The 27,532-nt window shown below is 46.9% G+C and overlaps 1 protein-coding gene and 1 long non-coding RNA gene across 4 annotated transcripts in view; one reads left to right on the top strand and one right to left on the bottom strand.

The window, feature by feature from the left end:
• Positions 1 to 27,532, top strand: part of FARS2 (phenylalanyl-tRNA synthetase 2, mitochondrial) — a 396,095-nt gene that overhangs the window by 13,077 nt on the left and 355,486 nt on the right. For 2 of the 3 annotated variants that reach the window (XM_049715580.1, XM_049715578.1), the window contains exon 2: positions 3,769 to 3,854. The exons of the other annotated variant lie outside the window; for it this stretch is intronic. In XM_049715580.1, coding sequence (XP_049571537.1) covers positions 3,769 to 3,854 — 86 coding nt within the window. The remainder of the gene's footprint in view (positions 1 to 3,768; positions 3,855 to 27,532) is intronic. 3 annotated transcript variants of the gene reach the window in all.
• On the bottom strand, positions 17,571 to 18,270 carry LOC125965543 (uncharacterized). The gene is made up of 3 exons (XR_007479555.1): positions 17,980 to 18,270; positions 17,755 to 17,829; positions 17,571 to 17,679 (listed from the first exon to the last, which is right to left on the bottom strand). It is a non-coding gene; the product is annotated as an uncharacterized LOC125965543 (long non-coding RNA).

Below are 27,532 nucleotides of genomic sequence, written 5' to 3'. Positions count from 1 at the left end.
GCATTTCTAATTCCATTTGGGGGAACCTTCTGTCACTCGCTGATTCCCATTTCTCTATTCAGAAGTTGGACTTTCATGGAATGCCTATAGTGGTTTCTCAAATCATGATTCTGGACTTTTGGTGGATATATTGGGATCATATTCAGGCAATAGTGATCTATTCCTATCTTATTAAGAGTTTGTCTTAATGAAGAGGGAATGCTCTGTTTTGTCAAGCATCTGGGGGCTGATCATTTGCTTTTTCTCCTTTGATCATGGGGCCAGTTAGGGGACTGGATCTCCTGCCTTGATTTATCCTTGTGCTGTGCATGGTGGCCACGCCCCCCCCCCCCCCCCCCCCCCCGCCGTGGCCTTGGTATAGTGTTCCCTTAGTGGTTTCTGTTTGCCTACATTTTATTTGGGATTCTTGCAGGTAGTTATAAGTATGTATCTCATTCATCACTGAAACAGCGTCTCAAAGTTGGAGAACTTTCTAGTGATTAAGTCACCCATCCCCTCATTTACGGTCTTTAATCCTCTTCAGTTTAGCTGTGGCGTTTCACACCCCAACCAGTGTTTTCAGTCACCTTGAAATGCGGTTCTTCCTTAGCTTCGGTGATGCTCAGAGCTGAGCTCTCTGCTCGCAGATGGAGTCTTTCCGCAGAGGGCCTCCCTCCTTGACCTGCTTCATCCCCGTGTGACATCATCGCCGAGGTGGTTATCACTGAATGTGTCCATCTGCATGTCCCGCCTGCCCCTCAAACAGTGTGTCTAAAATAACCGCATTCTTCTCCCCACCCCGAGTCAGCTTCTCTACTTGATGTGGCAACTTCTGTCTCTATTACCCCTAAAGTTTTCTTAATGATCCCGGCAGCATCATGTATTGAGTACCTGCTGTGTGCCAGGCCCCGAGAAGCCAGGTAGCCAGGAGGGAGGATGGGGACAGGAAGGGCAGGCAGCAAATGCGGATGCCTTTCCAAGCCAGAACGATGTATGCCAGCGCGCTTGAGATTGAACGTGTGCCAGGAGGGGAGGTCGGAGCGTTGGAAGGGTTATTACTTGGTCCTTATATCTCTGCAATAAGAAAAGTTATTTAAAAGCAAAAGTGAGACGTGTGATTTTTGTAATGAAGAGACCAGATTCACTGCATAGACACTTGGATGATTTATAAGTCTTTAAACCCCGGTAGAGGAAAAGTTATTCCTTAATAATATCTTAGACATTCACTTTTATTTAAAGAATCTTGGTAGAAGACGAATTAGAAACTTCAGATACTGTTTTTTCTTCTACCAGAGGGTTTGGTCAAATTATATTCCTGTCATTGGCGTTTTGGAGCTTGAGGACAACAGAACTGTTACAACATGAGTTTTTAGAGCCAATTTTGACCACAGCGAAGTGACTGTGAAGGCTGAAGGTCGAGAGTATGATTGATTGGGTGATTAGAATTCCTTTAAAAACAAATTAGATGTGGCAGGTTTGCCACTGGCGAAAAGTACTGCAAGGAAATGAATCTCATCAGCAGATAAAATTTCTTGGATCATCAAAAAAGGGTTTAATGTTTAAAATATAAATACACACACATACACATGACCTGCATAGGAATTCCAGTTTGAGCTGTTTTTACCATGAGTGTCTAGCCTGGTTTTTCTGTTAAATAATATACAGGCACTAGATTGGGTATGTTTTTAATTTTTAGTTTAGTGGCTGGTACCCTAAATGTTAAATATATTGATCAGTTCAGTTTATCCAGTTTCTGTACTTGTCTTTATATTCGGGGTCTTCTAGGTGATTGGATTTGTGATCAGGCATTTGTGTTTGGGATCCCTGGCTTCGAAGCAGGCCGAGGGGACAGGAGGGGAGCAAGGACCAGTGTTTGGGAAGGGAAGGGAGGAGTGAGGGACAAGCAAGGGCATTCTTTAATGGAGAAGGGTATGTGTGAGAGGGGTGGCGGTGGTTGGTATCTGTTGTCTTGGAGAGAAGGGTGGGGTGGTGGTCCGTGGAGAACTAAGATTTCTCCGGACCTTCATACACTTCACACACCAAGCTCTGCATTTTCGTGTGTATTACATCCTCACAATAACCTTGGCATAGTAGGTATGGAAATTACTTGTAGTTTCAAAGAAAAAAAGGAGAGCAGGTGAGAAGATATCCAAAAAGAACTTCTAAAAGTAAAATAGTGATGGTGATGATGATGATGATGATGATGATGATTGTTAGAAAAGAACATTGCTTCAATGTAGCTGCCCTGGTTTGTTTGTTTGTTTGTTTTTTTTTGCGGTACGCAGGCCTCTCACTGCTGTGGCCTCTCCCGTTGCGGAGCACAGGCTCCGGACGCGCAGGCTCAGCGGCCATGGCTCACGGGCCCAGCCGCTCCGCGGCACGTGGGACCTTCCCGGACCGGGGCACGAACCCATGTCCCCTGCATCGGCAGGCGGACTCTCAACCACTGCGCCACCAGGGAAGCCCTGCCCTGGTGTTTTTATTCTAGTTTTTTGGTGGCGAGAATGTCGAGTCGTAGGTAGGGTCAGAGAGGTTGAAGTTGGCTCTTAAGCTGGGTACATGAGGGCTAGTCGGGTCTCTGCTTTTGTATATGTTTGGAAATTTTCATAATAGAAGGGCTTTTAAATGATGAAGCAAAGAAGGAAAATAGTCTCGATTGTGATAAAAGGTGAAAGAATATTTATGAATAGTAGGGGAACGTTTTTCCTTTCTTCCCCACTGTCAGACTTATATGATAGCATTAGCCTATGAACCTATCTTTGAGGCAAGATTATTAACAAACCATTTAGGAAATAGATGATAAAATCAGTTTTTTTTTTTTTTTTTTTTAGTTGTGGTCTTCTCAGCTTTATGTGTGAAGACTCTGCAGGAACCAGGTGGTCTCTTCATCTTTATCTGATTGCAGTGGAAGTTTTGTCCCAATAATAGAGCATTTATGCTGGAAGGAAGCCCAGGGCTGGAACTGTCTCATTGCAGAAGCTGTACAGCTCCAGGAGGGGGATCAAAATCTAGTCAGTGAGCATCTGTTTCTGCAGAACATGGTAGTGGGGCCTGGAGGGAGCTCTGAAGGTAGGACAATAAGAGAGTAGCTGTAGCTAGTGTTTACGGAGGGCTTCCCTGCCAGTTACTCTAAACACTTCACACATATCCAATCCTTACAGCAACTCTAGGAGGTATAGGGACTAGGCTTTCTTATTTACTTTTATTCTTTTATTGTGGTAAAATATACAAAACATAAAAATTACTATCTGAACCTTTTTAAGTATACAGTTCACTGGCATTAAGTACATTCACATTGTTGGGTAAACCATCACCTGCCTCCATCTCAGAACTTTTTCATTTTCCCAAACTGAAACTCTGTACCCATTAAACACTACTTCCCCATCCGCCTCCCCGCAGCCCCTGGTAACCATCATTCTTTCGGTTTCTATGAGTTTGACTGCTCTAAGTACCTCCTATACGTGAAGTCATAGCATATTTTGTCTTTATATAACTGGCTTATTTCACTTGGTATAGTTATCTTCAAGGTTCATCCATGTTGAAGCCTGTGTCGGAATTTCCTTCCTTTTTAAGGCTGAATAATGTTTCATTGTATGTATGTGCTACATTTTATCCGTTGTTCTGTTGGTGGACACTTGGGCTGCTTCCACCTTTTGGCTATTGTGAGTATGCTGCTGTGAACATGGGTGTGCAAATATCTGTTCCAGTGTCTACTCACAGCTCTTTGGGGCAGAGTCCCAGAAGTGGAATCGCTGGATCTTATGGTAATTCTATGTTAAATATTTTTAGGAACTGCCAGACTGTTTTCTACAGCAGCTGCACCGTTTTGCATTCCCATCAGCTGTGCACGAGGTTCCAGTTTCTGCAGATTGGAGGTAGGTCCTGTTCTTGTTTCAGTGTCACAGAGGAGGGAGAGAGGGGCGGGGAGGTTACATGCACTCACACAGCTCATGTGCAGACCCGAATCTGAGCCCAGCAGTCCGACTCCAGAGCCTCTGATGTAAAGATAAGAGGAGGCACAGAGGCTCGGAGATGTGGTCCAGGGCCCTTCGTGTGGGTTCAGGCCCGGGCCATCTGCCTCTACAGTTCATGTTGGTAAGCATATTAGATTCAGGGCTTGGTGTTTCTTTTTCCTTTTTTTCTTTTTGGCCAAAAGTGCACTTAAAAAAAATCCACATTCTGTAGGAAGATATTACATGTTGAATATCTCTGTATGTCTTTCCCCTGCCTTTCTACATTTACGCTTTAAAATGTTTTGTTATTTAAAATATCTTTCAAGATGTATGCAATATGTTTGATTTTCTTTTTATTTGAGTTCTTGGGTCAAATTTTGCTTTTAAATGCTTTGAATAAATACGAATTGATTCTGCTGGAGTTTTGTATATATCTCTGCTCTGCGTACCTCTGCCAGAAGTTTGCTTTCAAATAAAACGAAAACAAAACTATCTAAGCCGAGCTTAAATGGGGGGAAACCTGGAGAGTATCAATGGTAAACACTGAGGACTTTTAAAAAAAATTCAGATAAAGTGAATTTTCCATCTTTATCAATAGAGGAGCAACAGCAAGAAAATGTGCCCATTTCTTTAATCCTCGTGTGTATTTTGCTAAGAGGGTTTGCATCCTCCCTCACAGAGGGGTCATGAGGGACTTTGCGGCATCCTGCAAAGAGCGTGCTCCCCGGGGGACACTGGCTCAGCTGGGCCCGTGTGTCAGCTCATGTCCCAGCCCGTCTCCGGAGCCCCTCACATTGCTGCCAGGGAGGTGCCCCCTGCAGATACAGACCGAGGGTCTCCTGGACCCTGCTCATCCCGGCAGGCCCTCTGGATGGGCGACCTTGTCTGTGCTGCATTTTAAGGGGAGGGCTGTGTGTGCATGGCCCCGAGCCCCTCCTAAGGTAGAGGGTGAGTGGCTTGTACCATCCACTGTCATAGCTGGGTGTGAGATTTAGACAAAGGTCCCAGCGAATCAAGGGCCCACAGTCATGCTCAGATTGACTCTGCTCTGGACGGTAGGTATCTTTAGAATAATCCCTAATTCTGTGGTCCCCAACTTTGGCTGTGCACTGCAGGCCACCTCCAGAGATTCCCATGTCACTGGCCTGGTGTGTGCCTTGGCCACTGGGATTTTTAAAAAGCTTCACAGGTGATTCTAAATGTATGGTCAAGGTATGGGATCATTGGTCTAATTCCTCTTGAGTACCTTGTTCTTTGGGCTGTAATTAAGATTTTTCTCATCACAAAAGATACAGAAATGCCTTTTCTCAGGGTGTCCTTATTAGCAGGGATTGCTGGAAAATATTCCTCACACACACAGGGACTGTCTTCTGTTTTGATTATTTGTGTTGGAAGATGATTTTCACGTCCTTATGGAGTATGTCTCTCTATGCACGCGACTTAGCGCTGGTGTCTGTAGGGGACGGGTCTCGCTTACTCTGCGGAGACTTGAGTTCAGGAACTTGGAGGAAGGACAGGGATCCGCTCGCCTAGATTTCACTGCCGGCTCCCAGTCACTCTGCGTTCCGAGGGCAGTTTCATTCTGTAAACTGAAGACTGTGATGGGTTCAAGCTGACGCTTCTGTAGTTCCCGAAGTCTTCTCGTCCAGAGCCTCACTGCCCCTGTGCATTGTAACACTCAACGTGGCATTACTTTGGGAAACGTGGCTGTGTGTTTGGCTACACCACGTAGGCCCTCCGAGGGTTCCCCGGTTCAGAGGGATGCTTTGCCTCAGCTCCTCCTGGGCCCTCGGAGTTTCTTTAAAAAGTCAGTGACAGGGCTGGCATCATCCTCCCTGTGTGACTGTGGCTTTAAGATTATTTGGTTGAAAGTTCGTGAAAGTTTAGAGATGAGGTTTGGGGAAACAGGTGTTCTCCCTGCTTTGATTTCATTTTAAAAAGGAATGTTTAGATGTAAAATTTTGAAACTTTGTTGTTGTTTTGTATTCTGTTTTTCTGTGAGAGCTCCATCAGTAGTTGAAGCAGAAGGGGTGGATACGATCCGTGGAGTTGCTTAGAGACCTCACCCAAGGGCAGAAGATGGCTGGCTTACGCCGGGAGCTGAGGACGAGGGCTGCCTTACCCACCCCAGAGCCGCTTCAGATACAGGCAGAGCAGAGAAACGTACACTTGTGTGTGTGTACATGTAGGTCTATGTAGTATAAGCGTGTAAAAATGTTACTCTGTGTTCATACGTAGCTGCTGATTCAGAGTGACGTAAAGGAGATTCTCTTGGAGACATCTGCCAGTGATCTTCCTTTGTTTTTTCAAAGAGAGGCACATTTGGGATTGACGTGCTTTCACATTTAGGTAATTTCATGCTAGCTGTGGGCATTGGATTGGGAAGATAGCTTTCTTCTCCCATTTGTGTAGATTTCTCCCCTTAGTCAATTAACTTGGTGACAGGTGTGTGTGGAGGTGGGCAGTAGGGCGAGGGCCCTGTTGGACAAGGGGACAGATTGCTGAGATCAAAAGCAAGGGCATCTGGTCATTGCTGCTGTCTTGGAAAATGAGGGCTGTGCTCCCCAGGAAGGAGGGACTTCAAGGGACTCTTGGGTCAGTTGGTGTGATTTTTCTAATCTCTACTCTCGTTTGCTTTCCCTGTCTCCTTCCCTCTAACTAGTCCCTGGTTGTTGACCTCCAGGGGCTGATTAGTTTTGTGTGTCACTAAGAAAAGGTGAAGGGTTATAGCAACGGGGCACTCCCTCTTCTGCCTTCACTTAGTTTTCAACATGCTGGATGTTTAAAATGAAAGAGTCAGCAAGGTACCAGCAAATGCTCTTTAAAAATGTAGCCCCTGTTTTGTGTAGGATGTTCTGCCGGCCCCTCCTCCTACCCCCACCCCACCTTCACCCCCCGCCTCGCGGGTTTTCAAAGCCAGCATCATTTCTGAGACAAAAAGTTTAGAAATGGTTCCCTTTGATTAATGATAGGTTGTGTCATCTTCATATAGGAAATGTAGAGGCAAATATTAGAGTAGGGTGGGGAGGGGCTGCTAATACAGCTATAAAACAGCTGTGTTTTTGTAAAGCTAGCAAGTGCTATTCTGGTTTTATTGAGACGGAGATAGATGGTTACAGTGACTTGCCTCCCCTGTGCCAGGCATTCTCTGTTGAGAAAACCAGGATGAGTAAGACATGGTCCCTACCCTCTAAGGACTTACCAGGGAGCTCCCCGCGCCATTTGACTTCTTAGCTATGGACTCTTCCAAGTCATCAGTCACGCCCGTCTCCCTCATTTTCCACCTGCAGGTGCCAAGGCAGTCGTTGTCTCACATCCTGGTGCAATTCCTCTTTGGAGTTCGGTGTTGTCTTTTCACACCTGGTGCTCCAAGCGGGGTCCTACGATGGCAGAGTTTCAGGTCCCCCGCCCCCCATCTGTGTTATAACAGGAACCCCAGGTGACAGAGGACCTGTGCATTCAAAATGTGTTAATATGCAGATTCCATTTGCGTCGGGCTGGGGGTGGCTGAGAGGCTGCATTTCGAATGATCTCCCACGTGATGCTGATGCTGGCCTGTGGACCACACTGGCACCAGAAAGGCTTCACTCTAAGAGCCTGCTTCATCTCCCTTGGTGTCAGAGGCTAGCGGGGATGCTTGCTCATCTGATGACATGGGCTAGCACAGGCAGCTAACCAAGTGATCTGGACGAAGCACTCTCACAGGGAGTCAAAGATGTAAAAAGTGCCTGCTTGCCGTGTGCTGGACATGGCTCCCAGACCCCTGCAGACACAGGGATCCACCTCACAGTCTTATGAGGTAGGCACTGCCATTGTCTCTGTTTCACAGATGGGGCGATTGAGGCACGGAGAGGTTCCATAGCTTGACCCAAGTCACATTTCCTAACAAGTGAACGGCAGGGCTGTGAGCCCAGGCGGTGCGGCCTCAAGCGCCCACGCTGGCGTCAGATCGTGGTGCAGAGAGGACAGCGTCTGGGTTTCGGTGGTGGGCGCTTCCAGAAGGCAAGTGGAGTCCAGGTGTGTGGTCAGCATAGGAGGCTGAGCGGCAGGGTGGGGCTGTGCAGGCCTTGTTAGCAGGCAGGATTAGAGGGGGTGCAGAGGCAGGCGGGGCGCCGGTGGCTGAGGAGCGTGAGGGCACGTGGACTGACGAGCGTTACGTGGCGTCACATGCTGGGGTCCTCACTTCGCTTAATCCTGACAGTGATGTGAGGGCGTAGGTGCACATTTTGTAGAAAAAGAAACTGCGTTTAGAGAGATTAAGAAATTTTCCCAATGTCAGCAGGGAGGAGGGTAACATAATTTGAATTTAAGTCAGTTTTGTCTAATTGCAAAATCTGTTTCTGAGACTTCTTTGTTCCGCTCCCTCCCTGGCAGGGACTCGGAGCAGAAATTGAGACACGGAGAGACCAGAGCTTGGTCACTGACCCTGCAGTATAAAGAGGCCCTCGGCCACAGGGGTGAGGGCAGGAACGCTGGAGCAGGGAAGCAGAGAACCTGCGAGACCCCTCAGTGCTGGCAGTCCAGGCAGGCTGGAGCTCCTAAATCTCCCTGCGCGGGACTGGTCCCCGGCTGGACACAGGGTGAACCTGCAGATGGGGTTAAGTGGCCCCAAGCTGAGATCAGTGTTCATCTGGATGAATGTTTGTTAGGCTGGACCGCTCTTCCTGACCTGCGTCCTCCATCCCCATGTCAGCCCTGGAGAGGCAGCCCTGCCCTCGCCCGGGCGCCCGTTTCTTAGACCCCCAAGTGGCAGCATCAGTGCTGCCGCTTCCTCTGTTTCACCAGAGGCGACAGGTGGTTCCTGCTCTCTCCCCCGATCTTTATGATGATAGCGTTTCTTGGCGCAGACATTCCTCGTTGCTCCAGACGTGAAAATCTGAGCTTACTTGCTTTAAATAAATTATCGAACAGCCCCGTGTGACCTGGTGAACAGATAACTGGTAAACTTAGTTACTTAGTTACTAAACAGATACTTAGTTATCTGGTAAACAGATAACTAAGCTGCCAGCAAGTGTGGTGTGCCCCAGGGAATTCTTGGCCTCGGGATGCTGGTAATGGAGGGAATTGACTGGGGTTAGCAGATGGGCGCTGCTCATACTTCCCTAATCACTGACAGGCACACCACTGCCGGCTGGCTCTCTGTGGAGCTGCTCTGTGCACATGCCCCCGGCCCCCAGGCTGTGGAGGGCCCTGTCCCCTCCCCGCCGCGGAAGGTAGCGGCTGGGCTTTCTGATGTGGTCCTTTGCCTCTTCATCCTCACGGTCAAGGCCTGCGTTCATATTTCCAAAGATTATCTTTAAATGGTAGAAGCGTCAGTGCTGTATCACAAAAAGCTAGGAAACAGAACAGGAGAAAACACCCCCTTCACTGTCCTAAAACAATGATTATCAGTTTTTTCTTCAGTGATTTTTGCATCGTCGTGTCTGTTGTTTTGCGTCTGCATTTCCCCTTACTGCTACATGATCTTCATCATTACCGTTTTAATGGTTGCATTCTCTGTTGTGATTCTATACCATTAAGTAATTAACTCTGTTGTTGATGAGTATCTTGCTCCCAGCTTTTCACAGTTATTAATAACACCACAAGGTATATCTTTGTGCATGTAGCTATTTCCATATTTTGAATTAGTTTCTTGTGATAGAGTCCCTAGTGGTATTACTAGGTCAAAGAGTATGAACAGTTTTATGGCTTCTAAAGCGTATTGCCAGATTGCTTTCCAGAGGAGTAGAACCAATTTACAATGCCATCACAAAGTCATTTGTTTCCCAGATGGCCAGCTAGGATTAGGGATGCAGCCTCTCACAGCAGGAGAGGAGGAGGTGTGTGTGTTTGTAAAACTTGCTGCTTCGTATGTGCACTGATTTAAGCCTCAGTGACACTGTGCATTGTTCCTCTTAGTAGGAATATACTAGATGTCAATGCCAGTATAAGTCATGCGGTTCAGAGTTTAATATAGCAGTGTGGTAGACATGGAGGCAAGCAAGTATATATATTTCCTGTTTCCCTGCAATTTGAAATTTTTAAAAAGTTGGCAAAGGTGAATTAGCAAGGGCTTTCAGCCACTGTGACGAGGGTCTGAGGGGCCCCCGGCTTTTCTGGAGTATCTAATGGTTTGGAGGTGAAGGTGAAAGTCGAGGAGGTTAGGGGGACAGGCGGGAGGAGGGCATTGGAAGTGCCCGGGCACGTGCTCAGGAGCGAGCCTAACCTGGCAGCAAAATTAACCTCACCTGCTAACTACAGTCTTTAGGATGCTGAGTGGAATGCTGTGTTGAGAAGGATTTTGAGGTCCCATCTAGGCTTCGTGGGAAAGGTACTGTGATTAATTAGCAGTTTGTTCTAGATCTTTATCATTGCAATTTTCTTCAATTCTTTATATTTCCCTTTGGATTGTAAACATTAAATGCCTTTAAGTAGAGACTGGACCTTTTGAAGTTGTTCATTTTTATATCCGTCCCCTAAAGTGTCTAGCACATGGTTTTGTATATTAGGATGTAAGTGATGGTTTTGTGCTTGCTAATAGAATGATGAATGAATGAGGGAAATTTATACTCTGTCTTCATGGTTCCAGGAGTTGTACTGAAGCCCTGTGGTCAGGTGACGGGTCCCACGTGTAGAACCTGCAGCAGATGCTCTCAGGGGTAAAGGAAGAGGAAATTTGAGCTGAGAAATTTAGGAAAGGTAATGCTGGAAAAGACCTTTGATTTATATATATATGTACACTTCCCAAGTCACCTGTCGGGACCTCCTTGTTCGACAGACGGAGAAGCTGAGCCCTTAAGGCTGAGTGTCTTCCGCACGGTCCCTCAGAGAGTGGATGGCAGCTGGGAGCTCAGACCTGGACCTTCTGGCTCCTGGCCCAGTGTCCTTTACACTACGCTGTGTGTGGGGAACTTGGGGTGCTTGTTTTGCTACTTCCATGCCCCCATGCCCTCAACCGATGTATATTTGGAGTGTTCTTTGCTATATGTGCACATTTTTTTCTCCCTTATGGCAGCATAGAAATGTATTTGGAGATTGTGACCTCGATGCAACAGTCAGACTGGGGTCCAGGGCGGTAAAAGCCTAGAGATTTGTCTGAGAGCCAAGCGGTAGTGCAGGATCAAGACCCAGTTCCCTACCAAATTACAGCTGCACAGTAGCTCCGAGTTTGAATATAAACGTTTTTTCATTTCAGGGGAAGAATGTTCAGTGTTAGTTGTGGTACATGATTTGAGTGTGTTTTTGCCACAATTGTGATTCTTATAAAACTCTCATTATGGTCCATATGCGCAGAGGAGAGGTTTACGGTCCTCCAGGGAGCATTAACTTTGGAATCTGACAGCAGAAGCCCTGCATGGGCTGTGCTGCTTCCCCTCCAGCGCCCCCTGTCCCCTGCAAGAGGACAGGCACAGTGGTCATTGACATTCTGAAGCTCAGGGCTTTACTAGTGAGAAAGCACTCAGAGCACGAGAATCATCAGCCCACCACCTCCTTGACGCCGTGTGGTGTCCACCCTGGGACTTGAACGGTGTGTGGAAGCTGGAGCCTGCTCAGCCCTTGGCGACTCCAGGCCCCTTGAAAGTGATGTCAACCTCGCAAGCTGCCGTGGTCATAGCTTCTGGGTAATCGGGTTTGGAATTGATGGGTATTTATACTTCAAGAGGGCTTTTCCTATGTTTCTGTAACTTTCCAGTCTAAATGTTTGTCCTTGATGTGACTGGATAGCTCTCTTCTGTGTGGTGCTGGAGTGTTTAAAACCGGCTCAGTGTGTAAACCACTTTCTTCCTGGGAGAGCACAGGATAATCTGCTTAGGCCCACTTGTGGCCTAGCGGAGAGGATGACTTTCCTCCACATCCCCACGAAGCTAGCTCCATCCTGCCTTCTGTGCAGTAGCTGCTAACGTGGCTATTACTCAGTGCAGAGCAGCTGGGAGAGACTGACGGGCCTGCTGATAGCGTTCTGCTGTAACACGCTGAGGTTGGCACCTTTTACTTTGTCCGGTCTTGGCGGGATTAAAGTTGTTTTCAGGATAGGAACTAGAAGCTTATTCTCAAAAATTTAGACAATAAGGAAAAATCGAAAGATGAGAGAAAATTTATTCAAGTTCCCTCCACCTGAATGCAAACCATTCATAACGTTAAAATTTTTTCTTTCATTCTTTTCTCCTGTATAACTTTTTTGTGGTTCTAATTAGACTGTTTATGAAAGTTTTACCTTTTCCTTAACATCTGTATATTTCCTCATTATTATAGAATTACCTTTACAGAAGTTTAGTTTTTCATTGATAGGCCTTTATTGGAATGTGTGCTCGTTCTGTCAGCATTGGGCCAGAGACTCGTCCTTGTCCATCCACGGGACTCTGGCTGCCCCGAGTGTTATTATTTTCAACAGAACAAGGGGTTTTCTCTAACTACAGGGCTTTCTTTCTCTTTTAACTTCTGTGTGTTAAGACGTACACATATGTATGCAACCCTGCTAAATGTTACTAAGGAAAAAAAGACTTACATGGAGTTTTCTTTATTTGTAGATTGTGGTGTTGAACTCAGATCAACTTATTTCTAGCCTGTCCTCTTTAGATATATGAACCTCTTAAGACTGAGACCTTTTCAGCTTTTGACCATGCTGGCTTAGTCAGAGGACCATGTGCCTCTTTTTAAGCATGGGCGCGGAGGGTGAGTGAGAGCCTAAAGGTCTGTAGGTGATGGGCAGCGGGGCTCGTGGTGGGGTCTGGCTGTCAAAAATGAGAGACAGAAGCCAGCCACAGACTGCGTTCTCCCGTAATTGTGATGCGTTTTTTTTTTTTTTTTTGTGGTACGCGGGCCTCTCATTGTTGTGGCCTCTCCCGTTGCGAAGCACAGGCTCCGAACACGCAGGCTCAGCGGCCATGGCTCACGGGCCTAGCTGCTCCGCGGCATGTGGGATCTTCCCAGACCGGGGCATGAACATGTGTCCCCTGCATCAGCAGGCGGACTCTCAACCACTGCGCCACCAGGGAAGCCCTGTGATGCGTTTTTGATCCGTGTTGATGTAATGTATCCATCGTGGCTCCATGTGATTTTCCCGCTGTAGGTTTCTTTGGGGGTGAAAGTGAGTTTAAGGAACTTTGCATGCATCATAGGATCTACTGAATGCTTTTGGGTTGTATGCAGTCCACATATATATTCATCCACAAACTAAATTTAGGCATGTAAAGCTCTTTGACTTCTAATGAGCATTTTAGATGTGTGCAGTGTCTGAAGCTTGTAGATAATTTAGAAACAAGCAAATAACTTGGGACCATCTTCTGGAAGCAACTCAGATTATGAGTGAAGCTGCAATCCTTCCAAGGGTGCCTTTTGAATTTAAAGCACGGCCGTTTCTTTCATAGTATCCATTTACCCAGAAATTAAAGTATAACAATTCCAATAAGTATGTCTTCTGGGCTTTGCTTACTGTTAATCTATACTAAGTCTCATAACCTATATTTGTGGAGTATTTTTTTGTGTTTCAGATGAGCTTTCTGTACATTCTCACTTACGCTTCATAACGGCCCTGGGAAGCAGTGGACTGGGAGATGTCATTACTATCTGAGGACAATGTTGCCAACTCAGAAAAGATGTTAACAGTGGCGCAGAATATTAGAGTGACCCGGCAGAGAGAACCGAGGGGATATTGGCACTTAAAGATCGGGCACGTTTCTGTAGCTGCTGGGAATGTGCTCACTGAGGAGGGTTTTGAAAAGTTGGGTTATTCCCAGGGTGTGCTCCAAGGCGAGGGGCTCTTTCTTCCTGCCCCCTGTTCTGGGCTGTTACTTCTGAAAGAACCACCTCCCAGATTTTCAGGAGCACAGTGCTTACTGTTGATTTATCAATTTTAAAGGGGTCCAACCTGGACTTGAATAAAAAGTTGGGTGCCCAGTGAGTGCTGGAGACCAGTGTTGGGCAGTGAAATCACGGTCCCTTTCCTTAGGAGCTGCTTGGGATGCGTGGTCACCAGGAGGACACGTCCCTGCTCCCAGAGCCTTGGGTTAGGCAGGGGAAACCGAAGGTCAGCAGCAGACCCGGCGCCTGGTCTTTGGTGGTATAACAGGGGAAGGACAAGTTGCCATAGAGCACGAAGGCGTGGCCTCTAACCGAGGTTTGAGGATTCTGGGTGGCGAGTGTGAGCGTGTGTGTGTGTTTGACAGGTGGTGGTGCTGAAGACTGGCTCTCGCCCGCAGACGTTACGGCTCCACGGGTGCGGGGTCTGCTGCAGCACTGGGAATTGTAACGCTTCCCAGATCTCGATGGACAGCAAAATTTGTGAGCCTCCAAGCCTTATAATTATGCGAGGCATGTGGATTTTATCTGTAGAGACGTTTTTGGTATTAACGAGCCACCCCACCGAAGGACTTTGACCAGTAGAGTGACTTGATTAGACCTATAAATTTGGAAGATCTTGCTGCTGGTTTTGGGGAAGATGGATTGGGGAGGCTAAGCCTGGGGGCAGTGAAGCCAGTTAGGGAGCCCCTGTAGATAAAGGTGGCCTGATGGAGGGGGTGGCAGTAGAGATGGAAGGAGGAGGGTGGATCCCAGATGGAAGAGCTCGGTTCAGCAGAGCTTGTGATGGGGGCGGGTGTGGGGCGGAGGAGGGTGACCAGTTGACTGAGGGGGGTGGGACTGGGGAGAGGAGGGATGATGTTGGGGAAGGAGTGGGTTGTTTCCGTGTTCAGTAGGGGTCGCCGGCCCCGCCGGTTTCTCCTTCCAAGAAATAGCTCAGGAAAGTCCCTGGGCTGTTTGCTAAGCTCTGGCTTCGCTTGATAAACTGCCTGTAGTCTGACTTCTCCTCAGGCAGAGTCTCCTTATATCTTGTTTCACCTCACGTTGAGCGGGTACACGTTTTTCTTCTAATGATTAATCATCTTGCATATCTCATTTGCGTAAGGGCCCGATTTCAGGGGCTTCTCCCCACACTTGTGATCAGTGGAGGTCCCGGCGGCACGGGGCTTACCCGTGGCTCAGGGGCATCCGAAGACCCGCAGCTCCCTTCTGTCAAGATTGAGCCATAGTTGGGGAAGAGTATAGATCTGTTACTCCTCCGTTTAGTTGAACGACAAATTTATATTACTTGTATCTGAAAAGTTTTTGGAGACTTTTGAGTCAAATTTCGTATAGTAATCTGGAGTTTTTTGAGAAAGAAAGAAATCTATGTCACAAAAGTTCAGGGACTTCCCTGGTGGCACAGTGGATAAGAATCCACCTGCCAATGCGGGGGACACGGGTTTGAGCCCTGGTCCGGGAAGATCCCACATGCCATGGAGCAGCTAAGCCCGTGCGCCACAGCTGCTGAGCCTGCGAGTCACAACTACTGAAGCCCATGCACCTAGAGCCCGTGCTCCGCAACAAGAGAAGCCACCGCAATGAGAAGCCTGCACACTGCAACGAAGAGTAGCCTCCGCTCTCCGTGACTAGAGAAAGCCCGCGCGCAGCAATGGAGACCCAACGCAGCCACAGAAAAATAAATAAATAAATAAATAAATAAATAAATTAAAACAAAAACAAGAACAAAAATTCAGTTGTGCTTTATTTTAAGAAAACCCAATACAGAGAAGTCTTAAATGACAGAGCAGGCAGATTCTGGGTGGAGATAATTGGCGGTTGATGACGTTGCTTTGTGGATTCTTGGCTTTGTGACTAGATGTGCTTTAGGAATCGTTTGTAATGTAAGGTTTCTATGTTTACATGGCTTGGATTTCAGGAATAAGCTTTTGGAATAAGGAATGGCCTACCTGGCTATTATTTAATCAACTAATATTGTTATGAGAATCTTGGGCAAGCATTATTAAGGATTAAGACCCTTCGCCGCCACGGAATGCTGGATACCGTCAGACAAGGAGAATCTTTCTTTATGAATGTGATGCCTGACCTTTGCCCTTTACTGTAGTTTTTGTATAAAGCTGTCCCATCTATTTCCTTGCACATAGCACCTGCGGAACTGCCTAGTGAAATCTAACCCTGTGTGTGACGTTTTGGTCTGTTGACATAAATATGATTCTAAAGTCATACATTATATGTAATGAAATTCACTATAGATTTACCTAGGTAAATGAATGAGTTTTGAAGCCAAAAATCGTAGAGGGAGATGGGAAATTCACTTGAGTGAGAAGGAGGAACAAAGAGAAATTATCATAATACAATCTGAAAAAAAAACCCACATCTGAAAAATACAAGACCTACACATTAAGTGTTTGCAGTGAAGTAATATCTCTCCCCCATCTTTCAAAGGAAGACTGCCATGCCAGCAATAAAACATATATTTCCCGAAGCATCAGGATCTACTGTTGGCAACATATCATTTTGAAATGAATTTGTTTGCTTTATTTCTAAAGAGTAGACTGGTTTTTAAAGAAAAGGGGAACAGAGGGCAGCAGAATCCCTAATGCTTTTGTGATGGGCTGGTCATATATGCATGTTCAGACGCAAATGACCATACAGGAACCTGCTTCATTTCAGTGAAGTCATTTCCTTCCTGCCACCTTGCGTGGCATCAACAGATGAGTCGTGCGTGAGACATAAAGCAGTGTACCGCTGGTGTTCACTCTGTCGTCTTGTGAGGGCATCATTACGGAGAGGGGTGCTGGTGGCTATCCAGATGCTTAACTGGTAGCCTTAACTGACTGATGGAGCCAGATCCCTGTTGGCTGACATCTGCTTTTAGAAGTTATTTATAAAGAAAAGATCACTGTAATCAAAACAGCCAGAGAGAATTTTAGATGTCAGATGTACTACTCCCAGATTCATCAAGGGCGAGTGGCACTGGAGGAGGGATTAGCTCCTTCTCTAAACACTTGTTTGTGTTGAGTGTGTTTTTCCTGTGTGTAAATAGTACTTTCGAATACATGTTATAAGCAAAACATTTGAAACATACATAGATTCTTGAAGTTTTGAACGTTGTAAAGGAGTCTATAAAACTACCAAAATGACACATTAACAGGCGAAAAAAATTGATAGGACAACATGTAAAGAGCTTGGAAGGCCACACTCCTGTCCTCACAGTAAGAAAACAAGCTCAACAGACTGAAAGTCAGCAGCTCTTCTTAGGTCCATCAGAGAATTGACGTCCCACGGGAAACAGCTGCCCCGAGGAATGGAGAGAGAAGTGGGTACCGAGACTCGCAGTTTACTCGAGGCAGAGGTCCGGGAGCAAAGCGCCCACTCCCCCCAGCCCCCCAGGACTGGTAGGAACAGTTAAACTGTAACGGGTGAATGGCTGGGCGCTTGGCTGGCACAAGCCAGGAGCCCCTCCAGAGTCTCAGAAAAATCCTCTCCTGCTTCTGGCAGTGGGAAGGGAAGAGTAACCAGTTGGAAATATAGCCAGAGCATTCTGTTCTCTCATTTTACCAAAATTAAAACTGCTTTACCAAAGCTTGACAGACTTGGGTTTACCAGAACCTAACTGATTTGGGGGGATGGGATATACCTGATTCCAGTCCCCTGTAGACTTTTGTTCTTACCTAATCGGGGGGAAAGCTTATACTTGGGAAAGTCACAGTCCAGAGGCACAGGCTCAGTGAAAGACTGAGAGCTGAGCATAGCACCGCAGGGGGCTTCCCACGCCCAACACCTTACTACAACCTCAGGCTCCTGGATCAGAACAAGGCGTTACAGCTGAAAAAACTGCAAGGCCCAGACCCTGCTTAAGGGGAAGCCAAAGGCAGTGGGGAAGACGAGACAAGGAGCCCTCAGTCTCTGACACGTGCAGCTACAGCCAACAGTAAACCCAGCCGCTCCAGCCAGAGGAACACAAAACCTAACACTAGAGGCCTGTCTCCCCCAGTGCCTTCTGCACAGTACCCAGCGCGCTCCAGCCAGAGGAACACAGAACCTAACACTAGAGGCCTGTCTCCCCCAGTTCCTTCTGCACAGTACCCAGCCCGCTCCAGCCAGAGGAACACAAAACCTAACACTAGAGGCCTGTCTCCCTCAGTTCCTTCTGCACAGTACCCAGCCCGCTCCAGCCGGAGAAACACAAAACCTAACACTAGAGGCCTGTCTCCCCCAGTGCCTTCTGCACAGTACCCAGCCCGCTCCAGCCAGAGGAACACAGAACCTAACACTAGAGGCCTGTCTCCCCCAGTTCCTTCTGCACAGTACCCAGCCCGCTCCAGCCGGAGAAACACAAAACCTAACACTAGAGGCCTGTCTCCCCCAGTGCCTTCTGCACAGTACCCAGCCCGCTCCAGCCAGAGGAACACAGAACCTAACACTAGAGGCCTGTCTCCCCCAGTTCCTTCTGCACAGTACCCAGCCCGCTCCAGCCGGAGAAACACAAAACCTAACACTAGAGGCCTGTCTCCCCCAGTGCCTTCTGCACAGTACCCAGCCCGCTCCAGCCGGAGGAACACAAAAACCTAACACTAGAGGCCTGTCTCGCCCAGTTCCTTCTGCACAGTACATCCTGGCTGGCTTTCAGCAAAACAATTACAAAGCACACCAAAAGGCAGAACACACTTTGAAGAGGCAAGTGAAGCATCAGAATCAGCGTCAGGTACGGCAGAGATTTTTGAGTTATCGGACTGGGCATTTAAAGTAGAAATGATTTGGGCTCTGATATGCTAAGGGCTCTAATGGAAAAGGTGAACAAAACGCGAGAACAGGTAGGTGTAAGCAGAGAGAGAGAAACTCTGGAAAGAATCAAAAGTCAATGCTAGAAATAAAAAAACCCCCTTACGGAAATGAAGACTGCCTTTTGGCTCATGGGTAGACTGAGCTGGGCCAGGGACACAGTCAGTGAGATCCATCAGCTGAAATTGCTCAGACTGAAAGGCAAAGGGAAAAAAGAATGAAAAATACCCAAACAGAATACCTGTGAACTGTAGGACAACTATAAAAGATGTAATACATGTGTAACGGGAATGCTGAAAGGAAAAGAAAGACAAAGGAAAAGAAGAAATATTTGAAGTAATAATGGCTGAAAAATTCCACCAAATTGGTGGTAGCCATCAAACCACTAATCTAGGAAGCTCAGAGAACATTATGCAGGCAAATTCCAAAACATCTACACTTAGACCTATTGTATTCAAACCGCAGAAAGTCAGAGACAAAGAGAACATCTTGAAGAAGCCAGAGGAAATAAGCACCTTACTTGTAGAGGGACAAGGATAAAGATTCCAGCTGGTTTTTCACAAATCAGTGAAATTATCGGTTAAAAGTGAAGGAGGAATAGACTTCCTCAAGCAAACAAAAATTGAGGGAATTTGTCACCAGCAGATCTGCCTGGCTAGAAGTTGTTAAGAGAAGTTCTTCAGAGAAAAGGAAAATGCTGTAGGTCAGAGACTCTGATGTGCATAAAGAAATGACGAGTGTGAGAGGAGGGATAACTGAAGGGGCTCTCGGTTCCCGCCCCTGATGCTGTCCTCACGCCCAGCACCCGTGTTCCCACCCATGCCGAACAATACAGACACGAAGAACAGTGCGTTGTCGGTTCAGAAAAGGAAGAGACGCTTTCTCAGCCCACAGCTGCAACTGAAACGGACACAGCAAGTTCTCTGGCTCATGGAAGAGAGAAATCTACTCCAAAGACTGTTGGGCAGCACTGCAAATAAGGAATGAATATGATGAAAGCCACCTTCCCCTGGCTTTATGGCTTTATAGGCATCGGTAATGTACCTTATTGTGTCTTACGCCACAGAACATTTTCTTACAGTATCATCCTGCCAGTTACATTGTAGCAACATTTTGAGGCCAATCAGAGCTTCAAAAAAACGAATTGAATATGTTGGGTAGATATTATGAGCTCTTTAAAAGCCAAAAATTATTACAGCTTTTTAAACTAGAAATGAAAAGGCCACTGAAGGATCCTATACGTTTTAACTTTTAATAAGGGAAATATTGATTGCTGTCACCCACAGAAGCAGAAAACCCTTTGTGGTCAGTCCTCCTCCCTTTAAAGAGAAAGAATAAAGGGTTCTTGAGACCAAAAAGTAAGAAAATCGCTGTGGATTATCCCCAGCTGTGACTCGTGCATTTCTTGCTATGACCTCATCAGGAACCACTGTTAAGAAATTTCAGGTTCCTGTGTGAGTCCCTGTCTGGGTCTAGGTTTTTGGTCCTTTAACCCAGGAAGCTGATTGTTGGTGACCTGAGCGACTTGGAACCACAGTTAGCTTCTTTCCTCTTCGGCTCTTTGTCTAATTTGTATGTGATTTTTTCCTCCTCTACTATTTTTTTCTTATTCTTCCTTAACGTTTTTCCTTTTTTCTTCATTCTTTTACTTTTTAATTAACGAGTCCACAGAGCCCCTCCAGCCTGCAGAGGCTATTCCTCAAAGTCCAGAGCATGAGGCCTTGAATCACACCAATATCCTGAAACTGTTCGAGGTGGTAGAGACCCAGGAGACACTCTTCCTGGTCATGGGGTACATCACCGGAGGAGAGATGTTCGACTCCGTGCTGGACCCCGGCCGCCTGGAAGAGAAAGAGGCCTCGGCAGATTCCTCCAGGTGGTGTCCGCTGGGCAGGACTGGTGTGCAGCCACCGGGGGGCGCTGTCCACAGGCCCTGAAGCCTCAGAACCTGCTTTAGGACGTTGACCTGCACAAGAGAGACGGCAGACTGTGGCTTCAGCAGTGCGTTCACCATCATCAGCAGGCTGAATACCTTCTTTTCTCTTTCATTCCAGGTATATTCTTTATTACAGCACACAAACAAACATCTGTTTTCTGTTTTTCTCTTCATTCTCTGTTCATTTTACAGTGTTTCTAATCAGTGATGACAAGGACTGTTTTCCCAATAGAATCAGAGACCCAAGACTTATGTTACTGGGAAAGACCTTAGAGACTCCCCTTGTTTACAGACTCACAGAAGTTACATTCCTGGCCCAAAGCCACAGCTAGCTGGTGAGAGAATTGGGATTCAGCGCTGAGGCCAGCTGAGTGCCTTCCGTGGCATCCCCCTTGTTCTGCCTGGAGCTCCTCCACAGACGTTCTCATGGCCCCTCAGTGGCCACCCGGTCCCTGCCTTTTAAGGGAAGGGATTCAGAGGGCTGCGTGAGCAGGTATTGAGCAGAATATACGACTTGTTTTTCTTGGTGTTCATAGAGAGTGAAAACCTGCTTGATCAATTCCTGACCCTGAACCCCAGTGAGAGGCATGTTAGAGGGAATCATGAGGGACCCATGGATACACGGGGCCCCGAGGAGGGACTGGAACCCCCGACTACTGGAGGACCCGGCAGACTGAGTCAGTGCTGTGCCTGGGCTACACGTGGGAATCGGTCCAGGACGCACTGATGGGCTTGAGCGTGACGAAGTGACGACCACCTGTCCGCTCCTGGGCTACAGGACACCCCAGCTGGAGGGCTGCACCGTCCCCACGAAGCCCCGCCCTCAGCCGACCCACTCACAGCTGCAGTCCTTCCCCGGCCTGTGAGCTTGTGCCCTAAACCTCGGGCTCCACAGCCTCCCGGGCTCAGGGCTGTGGCCTCTGGTTGGTGACACTGTCTCTCGAGTGGCCAGTTCGGTCGTGGGAGAGATGAGACAACCAGCCACGGTGGGCAGCACTTTTCAGAGTTCCTTGTGAATTAACTTGTGTGCAGTCCCCTGAGTCCTTCTCTGCACAAGCAGGGCAGGGCCCCAAGCACAAATTCTACCTGAAAGAAAAATGGAGCTGTCCAGAGTGCTGGAATCGCTGCGCGTGACGGAGCCCTGTTCAGCTCAGGGGACAGTGCCCTGCAGGCCTGGGGTGCACTAGCGCCCCAGGAGTCACAGCATTAGGAGGAGCCTGATCCAGATCTAACAGGAGGACAGTGGCTCAGGGCAGCCTCCCTGCTCCTCTCTGCTCCTTAGAGCTGGAGAGCAGACACGGAGTGATGCCTTCAGCCTGAGCTGTCTGTTTAAAAGTCACTTGTTAAAGTGGAAGAGCCCCTTTCCCCTGGCCAGTCCTTTCCTATTTTGTACAAGTTAATTTATCCAAGTCGTTAATATTTTGACTCCTGAGGGAATATTAGGAGCTGGGTACGTAAATACGGATGATAAATATTTGTTAAACAAATGTATTTATTGGGCAGCTACTGTGTGCTTGGATGGTGCTAGAGCTAGAAAGCTGATAAGATACAGTGCTTGTCCTCCAGGAGCAGTAATTAGTGGGAGATTCATTCACAAGTATTTATTACGTGCCCAGCACCCAGCAAGTAATAAAGAAGCGTCTCTTTACTTTTAGTTGGTGAATGGTGCAGATGAGTGTAGAGGCTGGGCCCTGAACCCGGCCTGGGGGTTTGGGAGGTTGTGGGGAGTGGAGGGAAGGTGAGGCTTCCTAAAGGAAGTGAGGATTGAGTGCGTGGGTGGGTGGAAGTGAGCTGGCTGAGGAAGGACGGGATAGCAGGGACCTTCGGAGACCCGGCCCTGACAGAGCAGAATGTGCATGTCAGGAGTGCATTTAGCAGTGAGCTGTGTGCGTGGTGAAAACAGTATTCTGTTCACCTGGAAAGGTAGGTGGAGGTAAGTTCTGCGCTGCTGGGGTCCAGCAGAGGCACACAGCAGGTCCACGTGCCTTCCTGGGTTGCCCGGAACATAGACATTAACTGAGAAGATTTCAGATGCATGAACTCAGTGCTTTCCATAGATGTTCTGTAGGACACAAGGTGCTTGGATATTAATAAGTGCCACGTGATAAATAGGTCCTAGGGTCCAGTTGGTTCAGAAAAGGCAAGAGATTAGAGTCCACTCTGTGTCCCTTTGTCTGTGCATGTCCCAGCAAACATTTATTTACCAAACAGTGCTTTTCTGTGTCCATGTCATTACCTTTCTCCCCTTTGACACCCCAAACCACTACCCCTGACACCCTCTTTTGTCTTTAGCTGAAGGTGGCATTTAAGCTGAGCGCCTCAGCCATTTTGGTGAGTTACTCAGGTTTCCTGGGTCTCTCCCATGTTACATGTTCTTAAACTTTTTATTTTTTCCTGTTAATCTGTTTCATGTCAATTTAATTCTTAGACCAGCCAGAAGAACCTAGAAGGATAGAGGAAATTTCTTCCTTCCCAACACAGGTATAGTTCAGGTACTGCTATGGAACTAGGATATAATAGTGACCAAAACAAACAAAAGCGTTTACAGTCTGGTGGGTCAGACAGATGTCCATCAAATAATCACGTAAGTAGATATAAATTTAATTGGAAAATGATCTGGTAAAACAATTCATGTTTTAAGGCACGACAAGAAAAATTTAAACAGTTTTTTTTCTCTGCCCATCGTTTGGGCCTCCTCCCTCCCCTCTGGTGTGCCTCGTGCGTCTGCAGTGTGCATTAACCAGACCCCCACCCCAATGGCAGAAATGCCTGCTCAGCCATAAAGATAATTTTTCTTCTCCTGGTGCCAGCCATGTAACTCCTTAGAAGATAACATTCATTTCTCAATCCTGTATGGGGTCACGATGATCCATGCCTTTACTTGGACATATCTTTGGTGAACTTTTTTTTTTTTTTTTTTTTTTTTTTGGCGGTTTGCGGGCCTCTCACTGCTGTGGCCTCTCCCATCGCGGAGCACAGGCTCCGGACGCGCAGGCTCAGCGGTCATGGCTCATGGGCCCAGCCGCTCCGCGGCACGCGGGATCCTCCCGGACCGGGGCATGAACCCGCGTCCCCTGCATCGGCAGGCGGACTCCCAACCACTGCGCCACCAGGGAAGCCCATCTTTGGTGAACTTTATGTTCAATGCAAAGTATCATTTCCCTTAAAGATAACAATTGGTATAGAACAGGCTGGGTCAATTTACCTGGGGATGTACTGGGCTGAACCTAATGGAAGTTCTTAGCTTAAGTACTTATGACCTTATTACTGTTATTAGTTGTATTATTTGTATTCTGCCTATTTTACTAGATTATTGGCTTTGCGTTGTCAAATGGGTGACTTAGTCTCTCATAAAAATAATGATGACTAGGCGACTTCAAACGATTGACTAAGTATGTAGTTCTATAGGATCGATGATTGTAGTACTAGTTAAGTCAATCTAGAGTTGACTTAATGTATAGGTTAGGATGTGCTTAGATTAAACGCAAATACTATACCATTTTATATAAGGGCCTTGAACATCTGGATTTCGATATTCCTGGGGCCCCTGGAACCAGTCCCCAGCACATACTGTGGGACAACTTTATTTACTATGGAGGTACCGATGAAATACTCATAAAGATAGAATAGGGCATACAATTAATTGTTATAAGACGTGAAAATTCTAGAAGTTTTTCCTCCAATCTGTAATATTTTCCCTCTCAAGAAAGGTTTATTTTTCCCCCCTTTAAATTCTGTAATTTTTAAGATCCACTGGGTCATTTAAACTGATACAGTTCTGATGGACAGAATGATGTTGCATACAACCTGTCTTTCATGCCATCTTGCAATTGCCCTGCTTTGCCCAAGAGAGATACCAAGGTTTGGCCTTATGAAGATGGGGCTATTTTTCCATTATGACTTTAGAGTTGCTCCAAAGACCTGCTCCTGCTTTCCTTATACTCCATATTATACAAGTAGCAAGTCATACTTTTCAGTCATATACTTTTAATTATGAGTTTCTGTTATGATATGAATATTTAGGGTGGAAAGCAGCTGTCGTCCAGAATCTCACCTGGGTTTCGGGTTTACTGCCAGCTACCTGGGAGAACAGAGCTGAATGACCAGTTTGGTGAAGGGCTCATTACTGCTGGGCCTTAGGGAAGATCTGGTAGGAAGCTGGCCTCACTGAGGACTTACCGCGCTGCCCCTTGTTCTGCAGTGACAGCAGCTCCTGCTGTACAGTCCTGTAAATGTATTCATAAAAGAGCAAGGATGACGCATATACAGTTTACCTGCTTGAAACTGACCGACATTACCTCTGGGATTTATTCTCTCTACCAATTAATTTATAATCTATTCCACCTTTCTCTTCCCTTACCTGCCAGTCACTGCTCTTTTCAGGGATAATTGCAAGGAAGAAGAGACTGTGATTTTCTATCAGTGTGTTGGTCACCATTTCATTCTGCTATTATGTGAAAATGTGGATCCTCCCACCTCGCAACCATCATTTCTTCCCTTTCTCAGTTCTTGTTCTGTTTCTTGTAAGTTTTTTGAACATGTCGGTGAAGGAACATTTGAATCATTTTGGTGAGATGAATTTCCTTCTGCCAACGTCTGAAGAGCACACTTTCCGGGACCCAAAGCATAGGTATATGAACAACTCTGTACACACAGTGTTGGAGAAAATGTAGCTGTTTACCCTGACACTTCAATGAAATGAACGACAGAGTCCAGCCTTCCCTCTGCCTTTCTGGGCTTGGCTGGCGGCCCCTGGGATGCTGTCCCATTTCTGGGAAGATGTGCACTGAGGTTACGGGTTCGGAGAAAGGAATGTCAACTGGCTGTCCACCGAGAACACATCCCGTTTTCCCTTGTCACTTCCCCGCCTCCTTAGATTGTCATGTTGAGAGACAAGCCGTCTTGCTGCGGGAGGGCGTTTGTTAGCAGCACTGCAAACGTCTGCATCCTTGTATGTTGATGTAGCTCATAGGCGCAGAGCTCGAGAAGTTTGAGCATTTATCAGAAATGGCTTTCACCTTTCTTAGTACTCCTTTTTAGTTTGGTTATTCCTTTTAGGTTAACAAAGAATGTTTCTGTGTTGCTTGGATGCTTCAGAGACACATTAGCATATCAGGTCCTCCTGGACATCTCATCCCCTCGTAAGCTGGCTGAGCTCTGGTGGATGTTTTGAATTTTTCCCCCTCTGTCAAAGGGGAGAGGAATTGCTGACATCTACTTGTGCCCCAGCGCTTGAAGCAACTCTGTTTCCAGCTTTTATATCACCACTAAGGAAATTGTCAGAGTCATGCATTGTTAATTTTGCTCCCTGATGTTAAGTGCACCTGATGGGTCCGCTGAGCACTGCCCCCTCTGCCATCCAGCGGCAGGCGGGGACTCGCAAGACCCCAGCCGCTCTGCCTGCCTCCCCGGACAGGGGCGCTCAGCTGTGACCTCCCTCCAAGCTCCAGCAGGACGAGGGTCACTCAGTTGCTGAAGAGCAGGGGGGCCACGGGCGTTTCTGTTTGCTTATCGTAGGGCACACGACCTTCTTGCAGCTCAAGCAACAGGTTCTGAAAAACTAGTGTCACAACTATTTTGCATACATTTTCAGGTTACCTATGGAAAAAAAATGTCCACTTGTTGAGGAAGGTGCCTCTCACGATTTATGCTTTGTGATAAAATATTTCAAAAATTCCAAAATGTTTTCCTTATTAAGCACCATGAGAAAGATGAAAGGCAGATGACCAAATATTTCTAATTTGTGCAGTATATGTGATGGATGAATTAGTTATAAAACAATCATCGCTCTAGTGGTAAAATGTCAAGAATTGCCAGTTTAAAAAAAGAAGTCCAAGGTTTAATAAACATATGAAGACATTATAAACATCACGAGTAATCCGTGAAGTGCATACATTTTAAAGCATCAGATTGGCGGAGGTGAAAAAACAATCCTCAGTGTCAGGGAGGAACTGGAAGTGTGACTTCTTTCTTATCATAGGTATGCTTTTTTTTTTGCGGTACGCAGGCCTCTCACTGTTGTGGCCTCTCCCATTGCGGAGCACAGGCTCCGGACGCGCAGGCTCAGCGGCCATGGCTCACGGGCCCAGCCGCTCCGCGGCATGTGGGATCCTCCCGGACCGGGGCACGAACCCGTGTCCCCTGCATCGGCAGGCGGACTCTCAACCACTGTGCCACCAGGGAAGCCCAGGTATGCTTTTTTAAGTATTATGACAACTTAGAAGATACACATGCTTTTTTGACATGATGGTTACCTTTGTCCAGGATTGCTAAATATGGCATTATTTATGTCACGTGACCATCAGTGGGGAGCTTACTGGGCCCAGTTCCTCTGAGCTCCAACTCTCTGCATCCAGGGCTTACACTTAGCCCCAGGGGAAGCCCAAGTTGCTGTGCTGGTGACTGAAACGACGTTTATTCTGGACAGAACGATCACAGATTCTAGAGCAGGGGCCCTGACATGTTGTCAGAAGGAACGCTTTTCATTTCCTTCCATCAAATCATGAACATCTGCACGGGGCCGTCCTGGCCAACGGCCTCATAAACAAGTTGATAGAGGGTAACTCTTCTGCAATTGATGTAGACCCGCTGGTACAGTATGTTTAAGTTTCTGTAGGATGCCGATTTCCAAAATCAGTCATGTACTCTGCCTTGTTCAATTTCTCCCAACATTAGAGTGATGTTCCAAAATTATGAACATCTAGAATGAACTCACCTGTGTCTCTAAATTGACTATAATTGCTGTCCTGCCATGGTTGAGGTGCTTGTGAGCTGTTTTTAGTCATAACGTTTGTGATAACAAATACATTTTTTTCTTCCAAATTTCTGGACACCAGCTGGGTGTCCTACAATTAAATTAAATTCTGTACTGACTACCTGGCGTTAGCTCAAACCCTGTAGGTGAAGGGCTAAGTCCCACCAGACTTCCCCTCCTTCAAATGCTTGTCATGATCTGGGTCTCCACCTGTACCTTTCACCAACCAGCTGTATCTTTGGTTTCCATAACCCCCCGTCCTCAGGTTCAACTATTTGCTAGGTTGGCTCACAGAACTCAGAAAGTGCTTTACTCAGTATTACGGGTTTATGATGAAAGATATAACTC

This window comes from Orcinus orca, chromosome 10, assembly GCF_937001465.1.
Source record: "Orcinus orca chromosome 10, mOrcOrc1.1, whole genome shotgun sequence".
Classification (NCBI taxonomy): domain Eukaryota; kingdom Metazoa; phylum Chordata; class Mammalia; order Artiodactyla; family Delphinidae; genus Orcinus; species Orcinus orca.
Note: the sequence above shows the minus strand (reverse complement) of the source record. Positions and strands in the feature narration are given on the sequence as shown.